The sequence below is a fragment of the Rhinatrema bivittatum genome, chromosome 4 (assembly GCF_901001135.1).
Source record: "Rhinatrema bivittatum chromosome 4, aRhiBiv1.1, whole genome shotgun sequence".
Classification (NCBI taxonomy): Eukaryota; Metazoa; Chordata; class Amphibia; order Gymnophiona; family Rhinatrematidae; genus Rhinatrema; species Rhinatrema bivittatum.
In genome coordinates, this window is record NC_042618.1 from 223405223 (window position 1) to 223428868 (window position 23646).

Below are 23646 nucleotides of genomic sequence, written 5' to 3' on the forward strand. Positions count from 1 at the left end.
CCGAGGAGCGGGTGCCAGACAGGGTCTAAGATGCAGGCAAGAGTGGCGTCTCAGGAACCAGAAGCAGCTATAGGACTCGTATGGAACTTGTTGCCAAGTCAGCTGGCTGAGGGCGCCGATGTAGCTTAAATACAGGAGTCTGATGACATCATCAACTGGGGACACCCCCGAGGCTCCCGCCAAAGCAGCTTCAAAGGCGGGACTTGTGACACTCGTGCGCGCGCCTAGGAGGGCCCGACATCGGAGTAAGAAGTGATGACGTCCGTGCCTCCGTGCGAAGGCCTGAGGAACGCAGCAATGCGGGCAGGCCAGTGCGGCGAGCAGACCCGGGGAGGGCAGAAGTGTAGAGCAAGCAGTGAGTACTTGCAGTCGCAGCTGTCTGAGACTGACAGGCATAACAATACATTTTTAAAATATATACATAAAATGGCTATCTCAGTTTCCAGGGCCCTCAAACTCCTCGAATGTATTCTGCTAGAGAGAGTGATGCTTCTGTGCAGAACTGGAGAAAGCACATAGAAAGTCAAACACAAGAAGAAAAATCTTTAGAGTGACTAACTGTAATTGATTTATTCAGTAGGTTTTATACTTCATCTCTTTTTGTCACCACACATTTCCTAAAATGACCTTCAAATTATCAAATCAAAGTAAGCCACCCAATTTCATGGCTGCTTTTTTTTCTCATTCTCTCCTTATGCCTGACTTTGTCCTCCTAGTCTCTTCAAGCCCGTTTTTCTCCTTTTCTTCCCATTCCCTTTCTTCCCCTTCTTCCCTACTGATCTTTCATTTCCTGCTAGCTGAGTTCTCTATACACTGCAATATTTCTCTTTGGGCAAATTCAGGCATTTCTAGCCAGATCCAGTCAAGCAGAACCATCCCCGCAGATGGAACGGCTTTGCCTGTTCTACAGTTATGTCTGAATCTCAAAAGAGAGAAAGGATTGTGTCTCTTGAATGCCAAATTCAAGTATGAAATAACTTGCAGTTCAGAAAACACTGTTTCCTCTTTTGTTCTTTTAATTTAATTGCACATCATTTCTGCAGCAATTAACCCACTCCATTTATTAGAGGAATATACTTTCATTTTAAATGAAATCTCAATTAAATTTCATTTCATTTTGAAAACAAAATGAAAGAAAAATGAATTAAATTTCAATAGTTTTGTACATTTTATTTTCAAGAAGCAGCAGCTATGGAACTCCTGCTCCTCTTCCCCCCCCCCCCCCCCCCCCCCCCACTGATAAAAAAAAAACCTTCAGTGCCAAATTTTAAGAAAAAACCCCCACCCTGCATCTTACCATATCTATAGATCCACAGCGGGCACGAGTGATCCCTTATTGCTCTTGCCCTGCTGGTGTTGTATTTTAAAATGATGCCAGATGACCTAAACGCTGGAACCATTCTAAAGTATGGCCCGTACTCCAAGATAGTGATGACCTCAGGTTGGATGGCTGAATTTTGAAATACAGCACCAGTGAGCCAGGAACAAATGGGAATTGCTCCTGTACCTTGCAGACTCATGGATGGGGTAAGATGAGAGGTGAGAGGCCTGGAAGCGGGTAGGGCAGCTAATGGGGATGGAATCAAACTCGGGGGGGGGGGGGTGCTTTTTAAAAATTTTGGAAATAGAGGTTTGTTTTTGTACATATTATTTGAAAATAGCATACATTAAACTAAAACAGCACCCAGGGCTGAAGTCTAATGTTTGACAGTGAAAGAGGTCCAAGAGAGTAAAGGCAACCCTGGGATTTGGTTGTGGTATCTGTATCTGGGACTCTCTGCTAGAGAAAGGGGTTCCATATGCATCAACAAAATACAATAAAATACAATATAGTAGCATAATACCTAAAATAATTAATAACAAAAATTCCTCATGACACAACTCTAACTCCAATCTGCAGTTTAGATCACTAAATCCCATTCTCCCAGGGGGGCGACTCCTTTTGGTTTGTTCCCTTGGGAGTGATCCACTGAGGATGACCCACTCCCACAATGGGTCTCAACTTTAAAGTTCGCCTGCTTTGAACTCAACAGGAAGGACATGTCCACCAGGTCTAACATGCCCAAGAATGACAAGTCAAGGTGTAGGGGAAACAGTAGTAATGTCTCTCACTGGAGTCCTGCAACAGACTTCCTTCTGGGTATCTGGTTTCTTCTCCTCTACTCAACTTTAATGTCAACTAATGTTTACATCCATGCCTGGAAACTTTAGAGTTGTGGTCACCCTGAGATTGCTGTTGATTAGCAGAGGGGGGAAGGAATGGAATAATGCATATCAGCTTTCTCTCTTCTACCCCCCCCCCCCCAACTAATCCACAGTCTTTCTCTTCCACCACCATTAATTTTCTCCCCTCCAGAGGTGTCCCCTACATATGTCCATTTCCTCTCTCCCTGACCCCAATACTCTCTTACTCCCAATCCCTATAAGTCACAACTCCGTGACATGTGCATCCTCACTCTACCCTCAGCTGAGTGAGTCCAAAATCCTGGAATCACAGTTGCAGTCTGAATTGTGTGTGTTGGGCCCCCTCTCCAGTTTCTCTCCACATGCTGCTTGTAGTGTCTGCTCTAGACTCGCCCCTATCTTCCTATTTCCTGCAGGCTTACTGAGAAGGGGAGTGGCTGAAACTTTGTTACACAGAAAGGCCCTGAGCTTTCTAGTGTTTCCCCTGAGACCCTGCAATTGATGCAAATTCCCTGAGTCTCAGAGTGAAATCCAGAGAGTTCTCAGCTATGTTGACATCACTTACCAGGCCTAACAGACCTAAGATCAAGTCACAAAGGTTGCAGGATTAAATTCTGAGATCCCTAAGTGGCAAAATAGGCTGGCACTGTCATGGGCTCCGAGAAGAAAAAATCCTTTCAAGGATAAAAACTGACTGAAAGATGGTGTCCCATAAGGATTTATACTGAGAGCAGTGCTGTTCAATAAATTCATAAATGGTCTTAAAAAGAGAATAAACTGAAGTGGCAAAGTCTGCAGATAATACAGAAAAATTCTGGATAATCAAAACCAAATTGGTGATGAAGAGCTACAAAAGGTTCTTTCAAAACTGGACGAGTGGATATAAATCCCAAAATCAGTGGTTCTATCAATGAGGCCCCTTCCCTCAGAGATCACAAAGGTGAAATTATTTCTTACCTAATGATTTCCTTTCCTTTAATCTAGTCAGGCTAGTCCAGACAATCGGGTTTATCCTCACCAACCAGCAGATGGAGACATAGATCAACAGACTTACTTATATCACTCCTTATAAACATCTGTGCTGATACCAACCTGCTAGTATTTTGGTAACAAGCTAACTGTAGACAAGCTCAAGAGAAATTCATTAACAACCAAATCCTTTACTCTTTTTTTTTTTTAAGCCATCGAACTTTCAGAAGAACAAGGAAGCAGCTGGATATTATACCAGGGCAACATTCTCTTGTTAAGACATGAGGCAACCATTCCTCTTTATGCAGTAGCATAAAGAGAGATAGAAACAGAATCACTAATGCCAGGCAGCTCAGGGAATGTCCTGGACTGACCTGACAGAATTAAAGAAAAGGAAATGATCAAGTATGAACTAATTTCACCTTTCTTCTTCCAGTCATGCCAATCAGGATATACCCAAATGAATAGTGTGGGGCTGAACCGAAGCTCTATGCATTACCATCAAAGCAAAAGTGGTTTCATCTCTGGCTCTGAGGTTTAAACAATAATGCTTGAAAAAGTATACTACAACAACAACCAAGTTTGCCACCTTTCAGATCTCCAAATGCAATTCTGCCCAAGAAATAGCCTGAGCTGTCGTGGAATGAGACTGAATCTGCCTAAATAGAAGAGCACCAGTATTCACGTAGGCTGCCATGACATCCTTAATCCAATGCGCTACTGTTGCTCTAGAAGCCACCTTACTATTCCGTACATCCCCATACAAAACAAACAGATGATCTGATTTTTGGAACACTGCAGTGATCTTAAGATACTGCAGCAGAATCCTGTGAACATCAAGAAAGCAAAGAAAAGCATCAACTGATTTGTGTGTAAATCTGAAACCACCTTTGGAAGAAAGGAAGGCACTATACAAATCTGAACCTTATCCTCAGAAATCAACAGGAGCAGTTCCCTACAGGAAAGAGCTTGCCATTTTGAAACTCTCCTAATGGAAAAGATAGGCACCAAAAATACTATCAACATAAGTAGCCTCAACCAGATAGACTTGAGAGGCACAAACTGTGATCCTGCCAAGATTAAGGTCCAGTGACAGAACTGGAATCCTCAGTGAAGATCTAATGTGTTTCATGCCTCTCAAAAATTGAGAAATATCTGTATACAACAACAAAGGCCTACCACTCATTTGTTCCCTATAGCACAACAGAGCAGCTACCTGTACTTTTAAGGTATTCAACACAGATCTTTAGCCAGACCGTCCTTTAAAAAGCCTAACATCTGAGGGAGCAATACTTTCTGATATGCACATTGATGTTCCAAGCAGCAATTTTTAATGCACATAATTTAAGAAGGTAGAAAATCTTGTAGCCTTCAAGAGAATAGCCATCACTGCCAGAGAATAGCCAATCTTCACTAGACATGCCCTTTCAAGAGCCAAGCTGTAAGACAAAACTGATCTGGGTCTTCATGTAAAATCGGATCCTGCAAAAGCAACTCCTTATGCACTAGGAGCTTCAGAGGCCAACCATGCTGCAACTGCATCAGATCTGTGTACCAAGGAAGATGAGGCCAATCTGGAGCCACTAACACTACCAGACTTCAATGTCTTGAAACCCTCTGAAGAGCCCAGCTTATCATGGGCCAAGGAGGAAATACATAAGCACTTCCTCAACTGGCCAATCCTACATCAGGGCATCAATCCTAGAAGACCGAGAGTCCCTTTTTCAACTGTAAAACCTGTGAATCTTTGTATTCCTACTGGGCACCATCAAATCCAGCACTGGAATCCCCCCATATGGTGATGATGCAGTTGAAGCCTACCTGTGATACGGACCATTCTCTCATGTTTATCACATGACAGCTGACAAAGTCCACTTGAATATTATCCACCCCGGCCATATGGAATGCTGACAAAGATGCCCAGGATACCTGCAGACTTCTGGTGCCACCTTGACAATTTATGTACGTTAACATCATGGCATTGTTGGACATTACCTGAACTGCTCATTCCTTCAACTGTGGTGCAAATTCTCAAAGATCCAACTGAATCACACTCACTTTCAGTCTGTTGGTAGACCAACCTGCTTCTTGCCCTGAGTGTAACAATCGAGACAGTATGCCTCCCAGTCCAGACAGACTGGAATCTTATTTCAGCATCACCCAGTCTAGGGCTTCCAGATCGACTTCCTGTTTCAAAAAGCTGTAGTCTAATCACCACCGCATACTTACCCTGACTGATTCCAATACCAGGAGTCACCTGGAATAGACTTAGGACTGAGGGTTAGATCTGGAGAGAAAAATCCTCTGAAGAGGACACATGTGAGTCCTTGTCCATGGGACTAGATCTAACACTGCCACCATATAGCTGAGAAGCTGAAAATAGGACCACACCATTGGATTCCTGACTGGTAACATGTGAGTCTGGCAGCATAATTTCTGAATCTTTGCCTCCATCATATGTATGTGCCCTACTCCAATATAGAGATGTGAATCGTGTGATCGATCGTCTTAATGATCGATTTCGGCTGGGAGGGGGAGGGAATCGGATCGTCGCAGTTTGGGTCTTTTAAATATCGTGTAAATCGTGTGAATCGTGTAAATCGAAAACCGGCACACTAAAACATCCCTAAAACCCACCCGACCCTTTAAAATAAATCCCCCACCCTCCCGAACCCCCCCAAAATGCCTTAAATTACCTGGGGTCCAGTGGGGGGGGGGGAGGGGAAGGGGAGGGCGGGAAAACTGGCACACTAAAACAACCCTAAAACCTACCCCGACCCTTTAAAATAAATCCCCCACCCTCCCGAACCCCCCCAAAATGCCTTAAATTACCTGGGGTCCAGAGGAAGGGTCCCGGTGTGATCTTTTACTCTCGGACCTCCGTGCATTGTAGAAATGGCGCCGGCGCTACCTTTGACCTGTCATATGACAGGTCAAAGGTAGTGCTGGCGCCATTTTGTTTTTTTGTCCCCCGACGTCAGGAGCGTAGGAGATCGCTCCCGGACCCCCGCTGGACCCCCAGGGACTTTTGGCCAGCTTGGGGGGCCTCCTGACCCCCACAAGACTTGCCAAAAGTCCAGCGGGGGTCCGGGAGCGATCTCCTACCACGAATCGTTTTTCCGTACGAAATGGTGCCGGCCATACGCCATACGGCGCCGTATGGCGCCGTATGGCGTATGGCCGGCGCCATTTTCCGGCTCTAACGAATTTTGACGATTTAAAATATATCGGACGATATTTTAAATCGTCAAAAAATGATTCACATCCCTACTCCAATATTAAATTGGGAACCCAAGTATTCCAGTGTCTGTGACAGCTGCAGATTGTTCTTGGGGAAACACAATCTACCCTAGCTCCTGCAAAAACTATAGCACCTTCTGGGTCGCTGCTCTGCTCTCCTGAAATGGTTTCACCTTTATGAACCAATTATTCAGATAAGAAAGAACTAGAATGCCCTCTTTGCATAACGCTGCCACCACAACCACCATCACTTTGGAAAAAGTCCATGGGGCTGTCACCAATCCAAAGGGTAAGGCTTGAAGCTGATAGTGACAGCCAAGCACTGTGAACCAAAGGTATTTATGATGATCTTAACTTGTTGTTGCAATATGAAGATACACCTCCATTAAATCCAAGAAGGTCAGGAACTCTCCCTTCTATAATGCCATAATGATGGATCTTAAGGTTTCCATCACCTTCAAGAAACCATGGATCCAGTTCAGATCCAGAATGGGACAGAATTACCCATCTTTCTTCAGGACAACAAAGTAAATTGAGTAGCTCCCGAAGTCTTCCTGGTCCCTCGGAACAGAAATTGCTTCCTTCAAAGCGAGGAGTCTTCCTAGAGTTAACTAAACCACGGTGGTGGTTTCCCAAGAAAATGTGGGGTAGATTTTCAGAAAGCGCGATTTGGCATACTTTTGTTGGTGCATCAGGCGCCAACAAAAGTATGCTGGATTTTAGTAGATACGCGCGTAGCCACGGGTATCCGCTAAAATCCTGGATCGGCGCGCGCAAGGCTACCAATTCTGTATAGCCGGCGCGTGCCGAGCCGCGCAGCCTACCTCCGTTCCCTCCGAGGCCGCTCCGAAATCGGAACGGCCTCGGAGGGAATTCTCTAACGCCCTCCCCTCACCTTCCCCTCCCTTCCTCTACCTAACCCACCCGCCCGGCCCTGTCTAAACCCCCCCTTACCTTTGTTGGGGGATTTATGCCTCCCGGAGGGAGACGTAAATCCCCACGCGCCAGCGGGCCGCTAGCGTGCCGGGACGCGACCTGGGGGCGGGTCCGGAGGGCGCAGCTACGCCCCGGACCGCCCCGGGCTGTAACCACGCCCCCGGGCCCGCCCCCGAAACGCTCCCGACACGCCCCGAAAATGCCGCACGGATCGGGCCCGCCCCCGACACGCCCCCGACACGCCCCCCTCTGAAAACCCCGGGACTTACGCGAGTCCCGGGGCTCTGCGCGCGCCGGTAGGCCTATGTAAAATAGGCGCACCGGGCCCTGCTCGCCTAAATCCGCCCGGATTTAGGCGGATTTAGGCGAGCAGGGCTCTTAAAATCCGCCCCTGTATGCACATAGTTTAAAATTCAAAAATATGCATGTAAGTGCAAACCCCTCCCTAAGAATGACTTATCTTACTGTGGGTAAAGTTACATGTTAGTAACAGAAAGAGTGATTGTCTAAATGCTCATTTCTGTAGAAATGGATTTGAAAAATTACCCTCAGTTTGTATGTTTATGATTGTCCCTATAGGGACATCTGTTTTGAAAGCCATTTACCTGGCTAAATTGATCTGGTTTAATGATTTCCTCAGCGTAAGCTTCCATAATACAGATAGGCTTTTATAATGTGTGTAGTATTAGCCAGATTGCAAAGAATTGGTCCTGAAGACGTGTTTAGATCAGGGTAGGAAAATAACACATTTGGGAGGTTATTTTCAAAGGGTTATGTAGGGGATGCTTGTATAAAACTAGAACATATGTGTGTAAGTAGCATGTATGCATGTGCATCCTATGTTATAAAGCTCAAGAGTACACATGGAAAGGAGGAGAAATTTAGGGTCATTCCAGGGCAGGGATTGGAATTACATGCACAATTTGCTATTTTGTAAACAATATACATGCACACATTACTAAACTTGTCTATACACTTTATGCCTACTAATTAACTCGCACAATTGAAATTGCACTTGTCTTTTGACAGTGGTTTTGGGGTTGGAGTTCTAGGTGAACTGGTGAAGATCTGGATGAGCTGGTGGGGGTATCAGATTCAGCACACTGTGCACACAAGTCTTTTCAAAAGTGAAGTACGTGCATATTTTCTAAAATACCTGCCTCTGCCTTAAATTCTGAGTTATTACATGAAAATTATTACACTAAAAACATAAGAACATAAGAAATTGCTATGCTGGGTCAGACCAAGGGTCCATCAAGCCCAGCATCCTGTTTCCAACAGAGGTCAAACAAGGCCACAAGATCCTGGCAAGTACCCAAACACCAAGATGATCCCATGCCACTGATGCCAGTAATAGCAGAGGCCATTCCATAAGACAACTTTATTAATAGCAGTTAATGGACTTCTTCTCCAAGAACCTGTTCAAATCTTTTTTGAACCCAGCTATACTAACTGCACTAACCACATCATCTGGCAACAAATTCCAGATCTTTGGATTGTGCATTGAGTGAAAAAGAATTTTCTCCGATTAGTCTTAAATGTGCTACTTGCTTACTTCATGGAGTACCCCCTAGTCCTTCTATTATCCGAAAGTGTAAATAACCGATTCACATTTCTCATTCAAGACCTCTCATGATTTTAAAGACCTTTTTCATATCCCCCCTTTCCAAGCTGAATAGCCCTAACCTCTTCAGTCTTTCCTCAAAGGGGAATTGTTCCATCCCCTTTATCATTTTGGTTGCCCTTCTCTGTACCTTCTCCATCGCAACTATATCTTTTTTGAGATGCGGCGACCAGAATTGTACACAGTGTTCAAGGTGTGGTCTCACCATGGAGAGATACAGAGGCATTATGACATTTTCTGTTTTGTTAACCATTCACTTCCTAATAATTCCTACCATTCTGTTTGCTTTTTGACTGCTGCAGCACACTGAGCCGACGATTTCAAAGTATTATCCACTATGATGCCTAGATCTTTTGCCTGGGTGGTAGCTTCTAATATGGAACCTAACATCGTGTAACTACAGCAATATATGTTCTAGTTTTTATAAAATGAGTAGAGAAAGTATGCATTAAAGGTATATATATGTGGTACTAACTAGGGATGTGCATTCGTTTGCAACGAAATAAGAAATAAAGACGATATTTCCTATTTCGTTGCATTTCGGGGAGCCGACGAAACGATAGGAAAACCCACAAAATTTTGTGTGGTTTTCTTATCGTTTTGGGGGGGGAGAAAGAGCACATTCATTAAAAAAATCCCCAAAAACCCAAACCCACCCCAACCTTCAAATGTAATTGATTGCAAACCCCCTCCCTCCCGACCCCCCCCCCCCCAAGACTTGCCTGACACCCCCCCCCCCAAGACTTGCCAAAAGTCCCTGGTGGTCCAGCGGGGTCCTGGGAGTGATCTCACCCTCTCGGGTCATCGGCTGCCACTAATCAAAATGGCGCCGGTGGCTCTTTGCCCTTACCATGTGACAGGGGCTTCTGGTGCCATTGGTAGGCCCCTGTCACATGGTAGAAGCAATGGATGGCCCGTACCATTTTTTAAGATGGCACCAGCTATCCATTGCTCCTACCATGTGACAGAGGCTGGTCAATGGCACCAATACCCCCTGTCATATGGTAAGGGCAAAGGGCCATTAGAGCCATTTTGATTACTGGCAGTCGACGACCTGAGAGTGGGAGATCACTCCTGGGACCCCCACTGGACCACCAGAGACTTTTGGCAAGTTTTGGGGGGGTCGGGAGGGTGGTGGGTTGAAATTAATTAAATTTGAACAGTTGGGGTTGGTTTCAGTTTTTCGTTTCGGGGCAGCCAAAATAAAATCTCCCGAACCGCAGGAAAATAAAATTTCCTGTGGCGGGCCGATAACAAAGGCCAAACCAAAAGATTCAGCCGAATCACATCTCTAGTACTGAAACATGCACACATATTTTCAGGGCAGAATTATGTGGTATTTTATAAATGTTCAGCTCTTACCACACAGATTATAAAATACAAGCCTAAATCTCTGCAGGCCCATGTATGCACACAAAGGGCGTACACACTTAAAAGTGTATTTTATGCATATCAAGTGACATTTTTTAAAATTGCTACAATATATGCTACTTTTACTTACATAAATCCTTTTGAAATTTACCACCTTGCATCTTATTTTGCCCCATTCTATCTCTGCAGAAAAAGCAAGTGCAAATGTACATGGGTCATTTGTAGGCAATTTACAAAGGGAGAAAAGGCCATGGAGGCAGCTAAGAAGTAATCTGCCCAGAGGAGCGGTTATGACCCTACCAGTCTTCAGTGGGTGTGGGAAATATGCGCTTGCCAGCAAGCCATTTCAGGGTTTAAACATTAACTTCCCTTCTCCCTGACATTTGCCTGAATAAAAGCATCACTTGTGCTTAAGTCTCTGCCAGGGAAAGGATACCTGTTGGCCCTGAATTCCTGGGGGAGGGGCTGGGTGTTCCCTAGTCAGAGGCAGGACAAAGTCAGGAGGTATAGATTTCAGCAGCCAATGAAATGATCCGTGCACACCCCCTGAGCCAAAGCCAATAGTGTAAGGACTCGACTGTTGCTATGGGAAAGTAGCCAATCATGTAATGACACATTATCTGCCTTTGTATGAATGTACAATAAAAGGAAGAGGCTCTGAGGACAAACGCTCTTTGCCCTCTTTGCCTTCCCTTTTGCTGCCTGCGATGAAAGCTGTCTCAAGTGTGTTCGATGCCTCCATATTCTACATCTGGTGACCCGCGACAGTGATGATAAACTCCATGCTTATTTCGGCTGGTCATAGCTTAAAGGTACGTACCGTTCAACAGATTTGCAATCGTAATAATTTAAAAAAAAAAAAGTACTTCTTAGTAATTTTTAAAAGTATTTCTCTGCAAATTTGTTCCCCACACTCGTAAGCATGGGTAGTGATTTGACTGTACAGCAGTGGCTACATGCTGTACAGTCAAATCACTACCCATCAATACCCAGATCATTAATAATCATTATTTCATCACCAGAAGAAAAATAGCGCAAGTCAGCCTGGGGGACTTAGAAAAATTAATAAGTGAAATAGCTTGCCGTTGCCCTTGGTATTCGATGGAGTCTGGAACTCTAAATACCCAGGACTGGGTCTTAATCGGCAATTATCTTCATACGGCTCCCAGAGCTCCCATAAAACAAAGATTACTCTGGCAAAAATGTACAGAAGCCATCGAACGCAAAGAAAAAAAAGGTTTAAAAACAGCAGTTTCAAACCATGTGCTTTTAGAAGCAGGCAGACATACCCTTCCCCCATCTTCAGTCTTCCTCAGAGCCAGCAAATTCTTTGTATCAGCTCTCCATAACCACACCCAAGCTAGTTCACACCTTCCCCATTTCTTCAGAAAAGCAGTCCTTGAGAACAATAGAGCCACCACCTGGCCTGGGTGGGGCGATTAGCATTGAATTTCAGCAGAAACTGCAAAAAGAAAGCCTTACAGAAAAAGAATTGTTGGAAGGACTTCAAGCCTTCCCCATCCCAGAAAATAACCATGAACAAAGGGGGACAGAAAATGAAATAGAACATCTGGGGACACACACTCACATGGCTCCTGTGGCTTCCTCTGCATCCACCTCAGAGAAAAGACCCCAGGAAATAGAAGACACTGAGGTCAGAAAAACTAGCCTTCCTCCATCTTGCCTGCAACCCCCTTCCCCCACTAACCACTCCCTGAACCTTCATTTGCCTTTGCCTGAGACAGTCATTAATTCTGCATCACCAATTTGTCCAGGTAATTTACCATCTCAAACCACTGCTCCCGGTAACAATTTATGTGCAGCGGTCAGTATGGGATTTCACCTAGAACATGGAAATCTCACAAGAGAGGAATTATTGAAAGGGATTCAAGCCTTTCCCATTACAGAAAGAAACAAAGAACTAGGTGTGGCAGCAATAGAGTTGAGTGCCATGAGCAGTGGCTATGCCCACAGGTCTTCAAAGAAATCAGCATATCATTATGAAAAAAAAGATTTAATTAGACTCCTGCGTTAAAAGCAAAGAAAATATCAATATGAAAAAAATGATTTAATTAGACTCCTGCGTTACAAGCAAAGAAAATATCACTATGAAAAGAAAAAAAAATGGTTTCCCTTTACAAACAGTACAAATTTGGAAAAAATGGTTTCCCTTTACAAACAGTACAGATTTGGAAAAAAAAAAAAGATTCCTATTTGAAATTCAGTTACAAAAAATCTGCATACTTTGAGAGTATTTTCCCCCACAAAGTGTATGCAGAGCTTATGTTAAAAACTGTACTGAGATTTGAATAATATTCTGTGTAAATTACATGTGAAAGTTTCCCTTTTGCAAAGTTTATTTGGCTCACATTTAAAATGACTCCATTTCTCTGAGATTTAAGTTTATAGTTTGAATTGCCAGTGCACAGTTTCTTATTGCAATTTTCCTATAGGAGAAAAATAGTATCTGTCTGCAAGGAATCAGTCCTTGCCAAGCCATTGTCTGTGGTCGATGTTATCTAATTTGTTAAACAAAGCTATCTTTAAGTTTCTATTGACTGAAGGATTAACTCCTTGGGTGCAGTTCTTTTCTTTTGAGAAACACTGCTCCTCCCCCCCTTTTTCTGTAACTCTTGCTAGCCACTCATGGGGGAGGGAGGGAGAACTTTTGAAAAGAAGAAAAAAACTGGACTTAGTACTGCAGTTTCTCTCTCTAGTTTATATATGTTATAACTCAGACAGATTAATAGTAGTTACAGTCACTTTAGCATGCAGCAGACAGAGCTGAGCAAACAGCGTGTTTAATTTCCTATTCTAATAATTATAAGAAGAAATTCTATTCTGATATTCCACATTGAATTTAAGCTCAGAGTATTATTGATTGCAACCTGGAACAATAGTTGCAATCTATAAAGTAATGATGGTGTCTCCACTAGGAGGCGCTATGTTATTCTACAAGTTATATTATATTATTGTTTTAATAATTCTGTTGTATAATAGTTTTTATTTTTCAGCCCTACAGACCTTCTGTATTAAAGAAACTTCAGTTTTAATTTCTTTTTCACAAAATTTTTACAGAATTCTGAACCTTAAAATTTTTACTGACAGAGGTTGCTACATTCTAAAGCAATCCCTCCCAAGCCTTTTCTTGCAAATCCAAATTGATTTTATTAAATTGAATGATAGAATTGATTCTCCAAGGTTAAAAAAGTAAGAATTTCACTTTTATCCTTACCTTAATAAATTTTTTGCTGTATGCCAGTTTTTAATATTTTCCAGATTTACAGCCTTCCTGCCATGAAGAGATGTGAAGATGGACACTTTGCAGTTTATTTTCAAACATTTTTCTAACGCCTTTTGACTTTTTACTTTTGATCCTTGATCTAATTTTGTTTTTGATAACTTTTTCATAAGATTTTTAAACACCTTTTGACTTTTGATTTTTGATCCTTGATCTAATTTTGTTTTTGATAACTTTTTGATAAGATTTTTAGCTCATATTATGTGTTATCTGTTGTCTGTCTTGATGCAAGAAATATTTACAGGATGGATGAATATGTGTCAGTTTTGTGTAAATTAATATTTGCAAGATGAATGAATATATGTCAGTCTTGTGTAACATATGTTTAATGTAATGTCTAATATACTTGTCATTTGATTCAGCTTACTGCAAATGACTTTTCCTTTAAACGATTAATTTACATTTATTGCTATTTTCCTGAATGAAAATTGATCACTGCATAAAAACTTTCTTGATAATGGGGTTACGTTCTGAAAACTAATAATGGCTCTGCTTACTGCAGCCATTCCTTTGCATGAATTTTGTCAATAATTGAATATTAAATACTTATTTGGCATCCCCTATAACACCACAGGGCAAGCCATTGTGGAGAGAGCCAATCATACCCTTAAGAGCTCTGGACCAAACAAAAAGAAAAAGGGGGGATTGCCCCTGGATTTTCCCCCTGAACAAAGTAGGATTTTTTCCCTGAACAAAGTATTGTTTACTTTAAATCATCTAACATATCAAATTTAAGACCACAGCCATGAGTAATCATTATGGGACTAGGGTTAGTCACCCACAGCCATCAGTTTTGTATAGAATATTTAATGTCTGGTACGGTCCCGTTCCCTTAAAATGGGGAACGAGGATATGTTTCTCTGCTTGCTTCCACAGGTATATCAAGCCGTGGGACGATGGAAAGGTGTCCAGGTCTACAGGACCCGATCCCAAACTTCTCCCTGAGCCTCCACAGCCCTCAGAAGGACGGAGATCGGACTCCTTGCAAAAAGCAGCACCACATGACCTGGGGACAGATCAAGGCCCTATCCAACCAATCTGCACAACTCTTAGAACAGCAAGGCCTTGAGAAAACTCCAGAGAACTTATTAGCTGTCTTTTCTTGCCTGAATGCCAACTCATTAACAATTGTGTTCTGCATCCTCCTCCTTTGCCTTATTTCTCCAGCTATGGCGATTTCAGAACAAGGACTCTCTGCACACACATGCCAACCCAAGTCTGCGGAGAACTACTGATGCATGCTGTACCATTTAACCTTACAGTATGGACTAATTATCCTTTACAGAGAGGTGTTTTCATTACTTCTCCAGTTAATAACACCATACTACACATTGGTAGCTGTATTCAAGAGACTGCCGCTCTTTGTTGGGACTATTGATACAGGGGATGGAAAGGGAATTCAGGTGGGAAATATCCATATTGTAACTGAACTTTTGTATTAATCACTGAACACTTACATAATTATACCACACATATGTATGCAATTGGCAGATTTCAGGATGTGCAGTGGGAGACCCAAGCAGGTACAGAAAGTATAGAGGGGATGAAGGATTTACCTTTTGTAGTTATATAGCCCAAATGATAACCAATGACATGTCCACTAATCTGTTAGGAAACATATGGATGTTATGTGGGCGTAAAAATTTACCCAAAGCAAGGCTCCGTAACAAAAGGGAGGCGATAAATAATCCCATAGAAAAGTTTACAGAAACTCAGATAGCTAGAAGCCAGTTTCCCCCAATGGGGACAGCTATGAATTACAGAGACTTACACATCCTAGCTAACTGGACGACTGCCATATTTAATCAGACAGTCCATGCATTGAAACTACTCACAACAGAAGTTTCTCAGATTAGAGAAGTAGCATTCAGAACAGCTATACCTTAGACACAATTTTAGCCTTAAAGGGTGGTGTTTGTGCATTAATTGGATCTCATTGCTGTGTGTACATATCAGACTATAAAGCAAACCTCACACATACCATAGAGCAGTTGATGCACCATTTTCAGACAGAATACCAACTTCTCCATGGGACTGGCTATGGTCCTGGCTCCCTGATATTTCTGGTCTCAAAAGGGTGATTTCTATTATAATTACTGTAATTGTCTTAATTGTTTGCCTGTGATGCTGTATTCAGTGCATACCCAACCCTCATATCCATATTGAAACCTTGCTCTCAGCCCAGATACAAAGATGTCTTGTAAGATGCCTAATAGGGAATCATGAGCCCTGCAGCGTTGGCACACCACCTGCACCAGCTCTGGGTGATATGGAGATTCAGAAGCTCATCGGCAGCTGGCACACCACGTCGAATTATAGCTTTTTTCCCTCCATAAACCCTCTTTTCCTATTTTCAGCCCATACCAAGACATAACAGATTTCAGTAAGGGTCTAAAGCTTTACTGAGCTTCCTAAACAAAAACAGAAAGGGTGAGATGTGGGAAATATGCGCTTGCCAGCAAGCCATTTCAGGGTTTAAACATTAACTTCCCTTCTCCCTGACATTTGCCTGAATAAAAGCATCACTTGTGCTTAAGTCTCTGCCAGGGAAAGGATACCTGTTGGCCCTGAATTCCTGGGGGAGGGGCTGGGTGTTCCCTAGTCAGAGGCAGGACAAAGTCAGGAGGTATAGATTTCAGCAGCCAATGAAATGATCCGTGCACACCCCCTGAGCCAAAGCCAATAGTGTAAGGACTCGACTGTTGCTATGGGAAAGTAGCCAATCATGTAATGACACATCTGCCTTTGTATGAATGTACAATAAAAGGAAGAGGCTCTGAGGACAAACACTCTTTGCCCTCTTTTGCCTTCCCTTTTGCTGCCTGCGATGAAAGCTGTCTCAAGTGTGTTCGATGCCTCCATATTCTACAAGTGGGCATAGGGAAATGTTTTGGACAATGGTCTTGCTAGTTTTGGTGGCTGTGTGGTTCATTAGAAAACTTGGTAACAGGACATAGAACAAGACCTGGATATTGTATATAGTGCTGCTCTTGCAAGAAAGAATGGTAGTGGAAGATAACAGGAAGTAGCCTAGCAAAGAAGGTGGTGGAAGTGGGCACTTTAACAAATTCTGCACATGTTTGGGACTGATATAGCGGTCAGTAGTAGGAAAAGAGTTGAAAGTTCAGATAAAAGACAAAAGGGGTGGGGAGCTGGTATTGGGCCGAGAATGGGAATATATGTATGCATGCATATCTACCCAAAGTGGATGAATCGTACCTGGGCAGACTGGATGGGGCAATGTGATTTTTTTCTTCTGTCATTTACTGTGAGGAGCAGAGGGAAGAGAAGCAATATGCCCCACTGGACTCCTGCAGCTGTCTTCCTCTCATGTAGCTGTCTTCTTTCATATGTTGTAATGTTATTGAATATGAATATCTTTTCCTGTCAGGTAGGGACAGATACAGCTCTGAGGTCCTGTTGTCAGGCGAGGTAGTAATCCTGTTGCTGGCTCGAGAGAAAAAGAGACAACAACTAGACTGCCACCAGTTACAGAAATCTGTTGTATTGCATAGCTTGAAGAATATATTCCTCAGATAAAATCTGCATTATTTGTGCTGTTGGCTGCTTGTTTTGTGTTGATTCTGCTGTTGGAAAAAAAATTTTGTTTGCGATGAGGAGTCTGGCCTCTGTAAGGGTTCAGTCTCTTTTACATGGACATGGTTAAAAAAAAATAGTCCTTAATTATTTTTTATGTACACATTTTTCAGCTTTGGAGTACTTTTCACAAACCTGAGTTTGTTCAAACAGCATTGAAACGAACCCTGAAAGCTCTTCAGCTGGATTACATCGATCTGTACATCATTCACCTGCCTGTCTCCCTAAAGGTACAGAATATTTGGGAAAGAATGTGAGAAAATGTCTCTTCCTATATAAAAATAGATATAGAGTCAAACTGGGCTGCTCGTTAAATGCAGAGGAGGAAACATTTAGAAAGGAGTTACACGTGTAAAACTAACATATACATAAATACATGCTATGTTATAAACATTGAAAGTACATACGTCTTTTTGGTTTCAAACGCCTGCGTAAAAAAAGGGGTGGTCTGAAGGAGGTGGGATGCAATAAATATATTACAAATGTCTTTAATGAATGGTTACAAAAACTTTAAAATGTTTCACAATCAAAAAGCAATAGGGATACAATGAAATTGCATACAGTGACTATTTATTTCTAACATGTTATACTCTGCTGTTGCTGAGTTGTTTCTATACATATAGGGGTAGATTTTAAGAGGCGCGCGAACAGCCTACTTTTGCTTGCGCATCAGACTCAAGCAAAAGTACGCTGGATTTTAGTAGATACGCGCGGAGCCGCGCGTATCCACTAAAATCCTGGATCGGCGCGCGCAAGGCTATCGATTTTGTATAGCCTGCGCGCGCCGAGCCGCGCTGCCTCCCCCCGTTCCCTCCAAGGCCGCTCCGAAATCGGAGCGGCCTCGGAGGGAACTTTCCTTTGCCCTCCCCTCACCTTACCCTCCCTTCCCCTACCTAACCCACCCACCCGGCCCTGTCTACACCCCCCCTTACCTTTGTCGGGGGATTTACGCCTCCCGGAGGGAGACGTAAATCCCCGCGCGCCAGCGGGCCTGCTGCGCGCCGGGCCGCGACCTGGGGGGCGGGTACGGAGGGCGCGGCCACGCCCCCGGGCCGTAGCCACGCCCCGTACCCGCCCCCAAAACGCGGCCAACACGCCCCCCGAAACGCCGCGTCGACCGGACCCGCCCCCCGACACGCCCCCGACACGCCCCCCTCCGAAAACCCCGGGACGTACGCGAGTCCCGGGGCTCTGCGCGCGCCGGTAGGCCTATGTAAAATAGGCTCACCGGCGCGCAGGGCCCTGCTCGCCTAAATCCGCCCGGTTTTGGGCGGATTTAGGCGAGCAGGGCTCTGAAAATCCGCCCCATTGTTTTTAAGAGTGCATATGTATGATCAAGTATTGCTGGCATATTCACTGTTTGCAATTTCATTGTATCCCTATTGCTTTTTGATTGTGAAACATTTTAAAGATTTTGTAACCATTCATTACAGGCATTTGTAATATACTTATTGCATTTCATCATTCCTTCTCATTGTTTTTGGAATCTAAGTTTTCTACCTTTGTTGTTTTGTATGTGGGGGAGGTGGGGCCAAGAGGTGCTTGCGCAAATTGCTATTTTATGAGATTTATGGAAATTCATTAGGCAACTTATTTGCACAATAATACACCTGCTAATTAACTAGCACAATTAATGTCAGACTTGTGCCTGCTATTTTTTGGTGAGAAGTCTGAGTGAACTGGGGAGAGTTTGGAGTTAGGTACTCAGAGGGTCATGTGAACTGGAGATGGAATGGGTAAACTGATGAAGGAATTGGCAAACTGGTGATTTCAATTGCGAGCACATTTTTAAAAATATACCTAGTTCCATGTAGAAATCAGGATTTTATTCAAACAAGTTCTATTTTTTGTGCATAAAATATAGGTATGTATGTTTATAAAATAGGTTCTGAAAGTACGAGCTTCCAAAGCATTGCAAATCTTCATACTGAAACATATGTCCATATGTTAGGGGACGTATATACTCGTATTTTATAATCTACATGGACCAGACTCATGCAGATTATAAAATATTATAGTTGATCTCTGTGCACCCATATACGCATGTATATGGGGCCACGTGGAGTTTTTTGAAAGTTATTGTTTAGGTGCTAGCCAAATAATTTTAGGGGCCAAGGGCATTTTTTTGGCTGCTCTTTTCTTTCTTTCTTTCTTTTTTTTGCTATTTTGCTGTTATATCTTTGTCTGTTTTGCCTTTCATTTTGTTATTTTTACTTTTGTGTTTCTTTTTACCTTTTGTTTTCCTTTGCTTTCTTCTTCTCGCTCTAATCACATTGCTTCCTCCTGCTCCTCCTTCTAGGGACCTTTCCTCTCTCTCCCAGTAGTCTGTCTCCCCTGTCCCTCTCTGTCATCTTCTTCTCCTCAGCCTGCCATCAACAGCAGCTCCAGTTTTCCACTGCCAGGGCCCCACCAGCAGCAGCCACTGAAGATCTTTACCACTTGAGTCCTGCTGACAGCAGCCTCTGTAGCACTCCACCACCCCAGGCTCTGCCAATATTACTTCTGGTGAATTCTAGGGCTCAAGTTTTAGGTGCCTAGCATTTTTCCAGTCTTGGTGATAAAAATCATCATGTTGTCTTTTTTGCTTACAATCATATACAATACAGTGAAGACCATCAAAATTGTGTATCATATTTTATTCATGTTGTAGTTATCAAGTGATGCAGCATTTAGACAGGCCTATCATAATAATCATTGAATGGAATGACTGCATTGTATGACACATTAATTTGCAGTGATAAATAATTCCCAAACCCTGTTATTAAAACTTCAACACATAGCTTGATTAAAGCATGAATTTCATGCTCTCTCTTGCAACCCTAGAAATCTGTTTTAAGTAGTTTGTTTGTTTATTTATTTGAATTGTTAATACATTTTAAGGATTCAAAATAAAGTTTTAGCTGCTGTTACATTTAACATAATTTACAAAAATGTTAAGGCTGCAGGGATCTATGCACCACTGCTGATGTATGGAATGGGGCAGGTAGTGCTCACTTACAAGAAGGAACATGGCAAAGAGTGTGGACAGCAATACGGTGATAATTTAATGGCTAGGTTTTTATTTAAAAAAAAAGGAAGATAAGCCCATTGACACTAAATCAAAAAATATAAATCCAGATGCCTTGAGCTTTTTTTTTTTTTTTTTTTAATCCAGCAGTTTTCTCCTGCTTGTTCAGGATTCCAGCTCAGCTGGGACATGTCCCTTCATTCACAATTAGCTGGTGAGTCTTTCTCCCATTTTCTATTCCCTCCAGACATTGTAGCAACAGCTCTTGGGCTGGGGCCATTCACCAGGGCTCCTGCCAGGATCCCTGCAATCATGGGCCCTAAATCCATCCATCGGGTGTCACCTTTGCATAATAACTATAACTCTCTCACACCCCTGGGGCTTTGAACACTGCTTCCAACACAGAAAAGGGAAGACCCATACCAGGAATTGAACCTCAGTCCCACGAAATAGCAGTCTGTGGCACTGCCCACTGAGCCACTGGACCAGCCCTGTAGTTGTCTGTGTTAACAATTAAATCTTTTATTGGGAGAGTACATGATGGAACAAGGCTACTGTGAAGCTGAGTTTATTAAAAAAAAAATCTCCCTATGTGCAAATACATTTATCAGCAGCAAACAAAGATGATTTCTACACAAAACTGTGCTCTGATATTTCCCCTATGGGGAGGACTATTTTCAGCTCCTTCCCCCATGTAGTTGCAGGTCTGCAGAGTTTCAAAGGGAAACCCTGTGTGGAGTTTCTCCTTGAAAATCCATACATAGCAAGTGCAAAATATGCGGGATAAAGAGGTGTGGTTTATTCTTTTTGGGGAACCTGTAGCCACAGGTGGGCCTGGGTAGGCCATGGCCCATCCACTTTGTGCTCAGGTCCACCCACTCACAGTTACCTGGTGTTTGAGAAGAGAGGCCCAATACTGAGCCATTGCAAAACTCACCCCATGCAGCCCGAGAAGAAAGACCCGGTCTTTGAAGGGCCATGGCAGAGCTCATCCTGCATGGCCTGACACCTGAGAAGATGCCCAACCATCACAGGGCTGTTGCAGAGCTCATCCCATGCAGCCCAAGAAGAAAGGCTTGACCATCGCAGTAATGTCGTGAAGCTCATCCCATGCAGCCCAAAGCCTGAGAAGAGGCCTGACTGTCTCAGTGCTATCGTGGAGCTCAACCTGCACTGCCAGAGAAAAGGCCTTGCAGCAAGGAGGCCTGGGAGAGGCCCTGATAGAGTGTATGAGTGTTTGTGTATGTATGAGAGAGGGAGAATGGGAGTGAGAAGTATCTGTGTGTGCATGTGTATGAAAGAGCAATGGCATGAGAAGCTGGTATGTGTGTGTGTGTGTGTGTGTGTTTGTGTATGTATGAGAGAGAGATAATGGGAGTGAGAAGTATCTGTGTGTGCATGTGTATGAAAGAGCAATGGCATGAGAAGTTGGTATATGTGTGTGTGTGTGTTTGTACGTGTATGTATGAGAGAGAGCATGAGAGTGAGAAGCCCAGGTGTGTGTGTGTGTGTGTGTGTGTGTATGAAAGTGAGCATGAAAAAGAAAGCAGTGTGTGTGTGAGTATGAGAGAGAGCATGGGAGTGAGAAGCCTGTGTATGTGTATATATGTATGAGAGAGCATGGGAGTAAGAAGCCTGTGTGTATGAAAGAGAACATGGGAGAGAGAAACCTGTGTATGTATGAGAGAGAGCATGGGAGTGAGAAGCCTGGGTGTGTGTGTGTGTGTATGAAAGAGCATAGGAATGAGAAACCTATCTGTGTATGTATGAGTGAAAGCATGGGAGTGAGAAGCCTGTGTGTGTATGTATGTGTGTGAGAGAGCGAGCGAGCATGAGAGTGAGAAGCCTGTGTGTTTGCGCGTGTGTGTGTGTGTGTGTATGAGAGAGCATGGGAGTGAGAAGCATATCTGTATATGTATGAGAGCATGGGAGTGGAGAATCTGTGTGTGTATGTATGAAAGAAAGCATGTGGGTTGGAGAGAGAGCATGAAGGAGTGGAAGCCTGCATGTAGGAAAGAGCATGTAAGAGACCCTGTGTGTGTGTGTGTGTGTGTGTGTGTGTGGGAGTAGAAACCTTCACGTGAGAGTGGGAACCTGTGTGTGTGAGTGGGAGCATGAATAAAAGAGAGTGTGTGGGAGTGGGAACCTGTGAGTGAGAGCCTGCATGTGAGAGTAATAGCCTGCATGTGAGAGAGAGAGCATATGAGAGTGTGAGTGTGAGTGGGAGCCTGTGTGTATGTGAGAGAGTGCATGCAAGAGTGGGAGCCTGTGTGAAAGAAAGCACGTGTTTGAGAGACTGCATGTGAGAGAGAATCTGTGTGTGTGTATGAAGGAGGAAGGAAAGAAGGCAAGAGGAGAGAGAAGAAACAGAAAGAATAAAAGAGATCCTGAAAAAGAAATTAGGAAAAGACAGACAAGGGGAACAAAGAGACTGGAACCAACCGATTAGAAAAATAAGATGAAACAACAAAGGTAAAAAAATTATTTTTACTTTCAGAAATTGGAATATGCCATCTATTGGAATGTGCATTTCTTATATATTTATATTTTGCTATTTCTTCAGTATTACAGTGTTCATAGAGGTTGGGGCTGGTTTCTAAGGCTTTCCATTTCAGTTTTGTCTGTATGTTTTTTTTCTAATTTGTAGTCCCTTACTCTGTATTAGGTAAGGCTCTGTCCATATTGCACATGTGTGACAGAAGTGCAGTATTTTGGCTAGTGTGTAGTTTCTCAGTAGGGATTTGTAGCAGTTCGGCTTGTTCTATATGCCCACTATGTAGTATATTAGTAGTGATGTGCAAAGCCTGAACCATTTGGTTAGGGCTTTGTTTTTGGCCCACCACGGGAAATATATTTCCCGCGGTTCGGGCCTTTGAAATTCGGGGGGACCCGAATTTCGGGTTAGCACGCACTAATGGGGAGTTAGTGCGCTCTAACCTGAAAACAAATTTTTCCCGAAATTTCGGGAAAAGTTCATTTGGGATTCATTGTCCCCAAAACAGGACGAATGCACATCCCTATATATTAGTGTTCTAGGGCTTGGTGTAATGTTTGCCTTTGCTGCCTTTTTTTTTAGATAAGGTTGCTGCTGTTTGAGACCTGAGAATTACTGCTATTATGGTATGGCATGGGAAGGTTCTAGGTGGTGGTGTTTTTTTTATTGTAGGGATTTGTCTTACTTCACATTGGAGGGAGTTTGTTTTGCTGTCACTGAGGAGGTACCAGCATGTGAATATATATTTTTTGTATATCCTAGTTCTGTTCTGCACCTGTTGCAAATCTTAAGTTCTTATGATGATTTTTATGATTATTGCTGTTTTATTGTTATATTTTTTGCATTTTTGGAAAGAGGATTCATAAAAGAATACATTTATATTTGTTCTTTTACATAATTGGATCTGATGTTTCTGTTAAACT

General features: G+C 43.1%; 1 protein-coding gene across 1 annotated transcript in view; it reads left to right on the forward strand.

Annotated features, from left to right (window-relative positions):
• The window catches only part of LOC115090539 (prostaglandin F synthase 1-like), a 123936-nt gene that overhangs the window by 45797 nt on the left and 54493 nt on the right, over positions 1-23646 (forward strand). The window contains exon 3 of the mRNA XM_029599762.1: positions 17336-17452. Coding sequence (XP_029455622.1) covers positions 17336-17452 — 117 coding nt within the window. The remainder of the gene's footprint in view (positions 1-17335; positions 17453-23646) is intronic.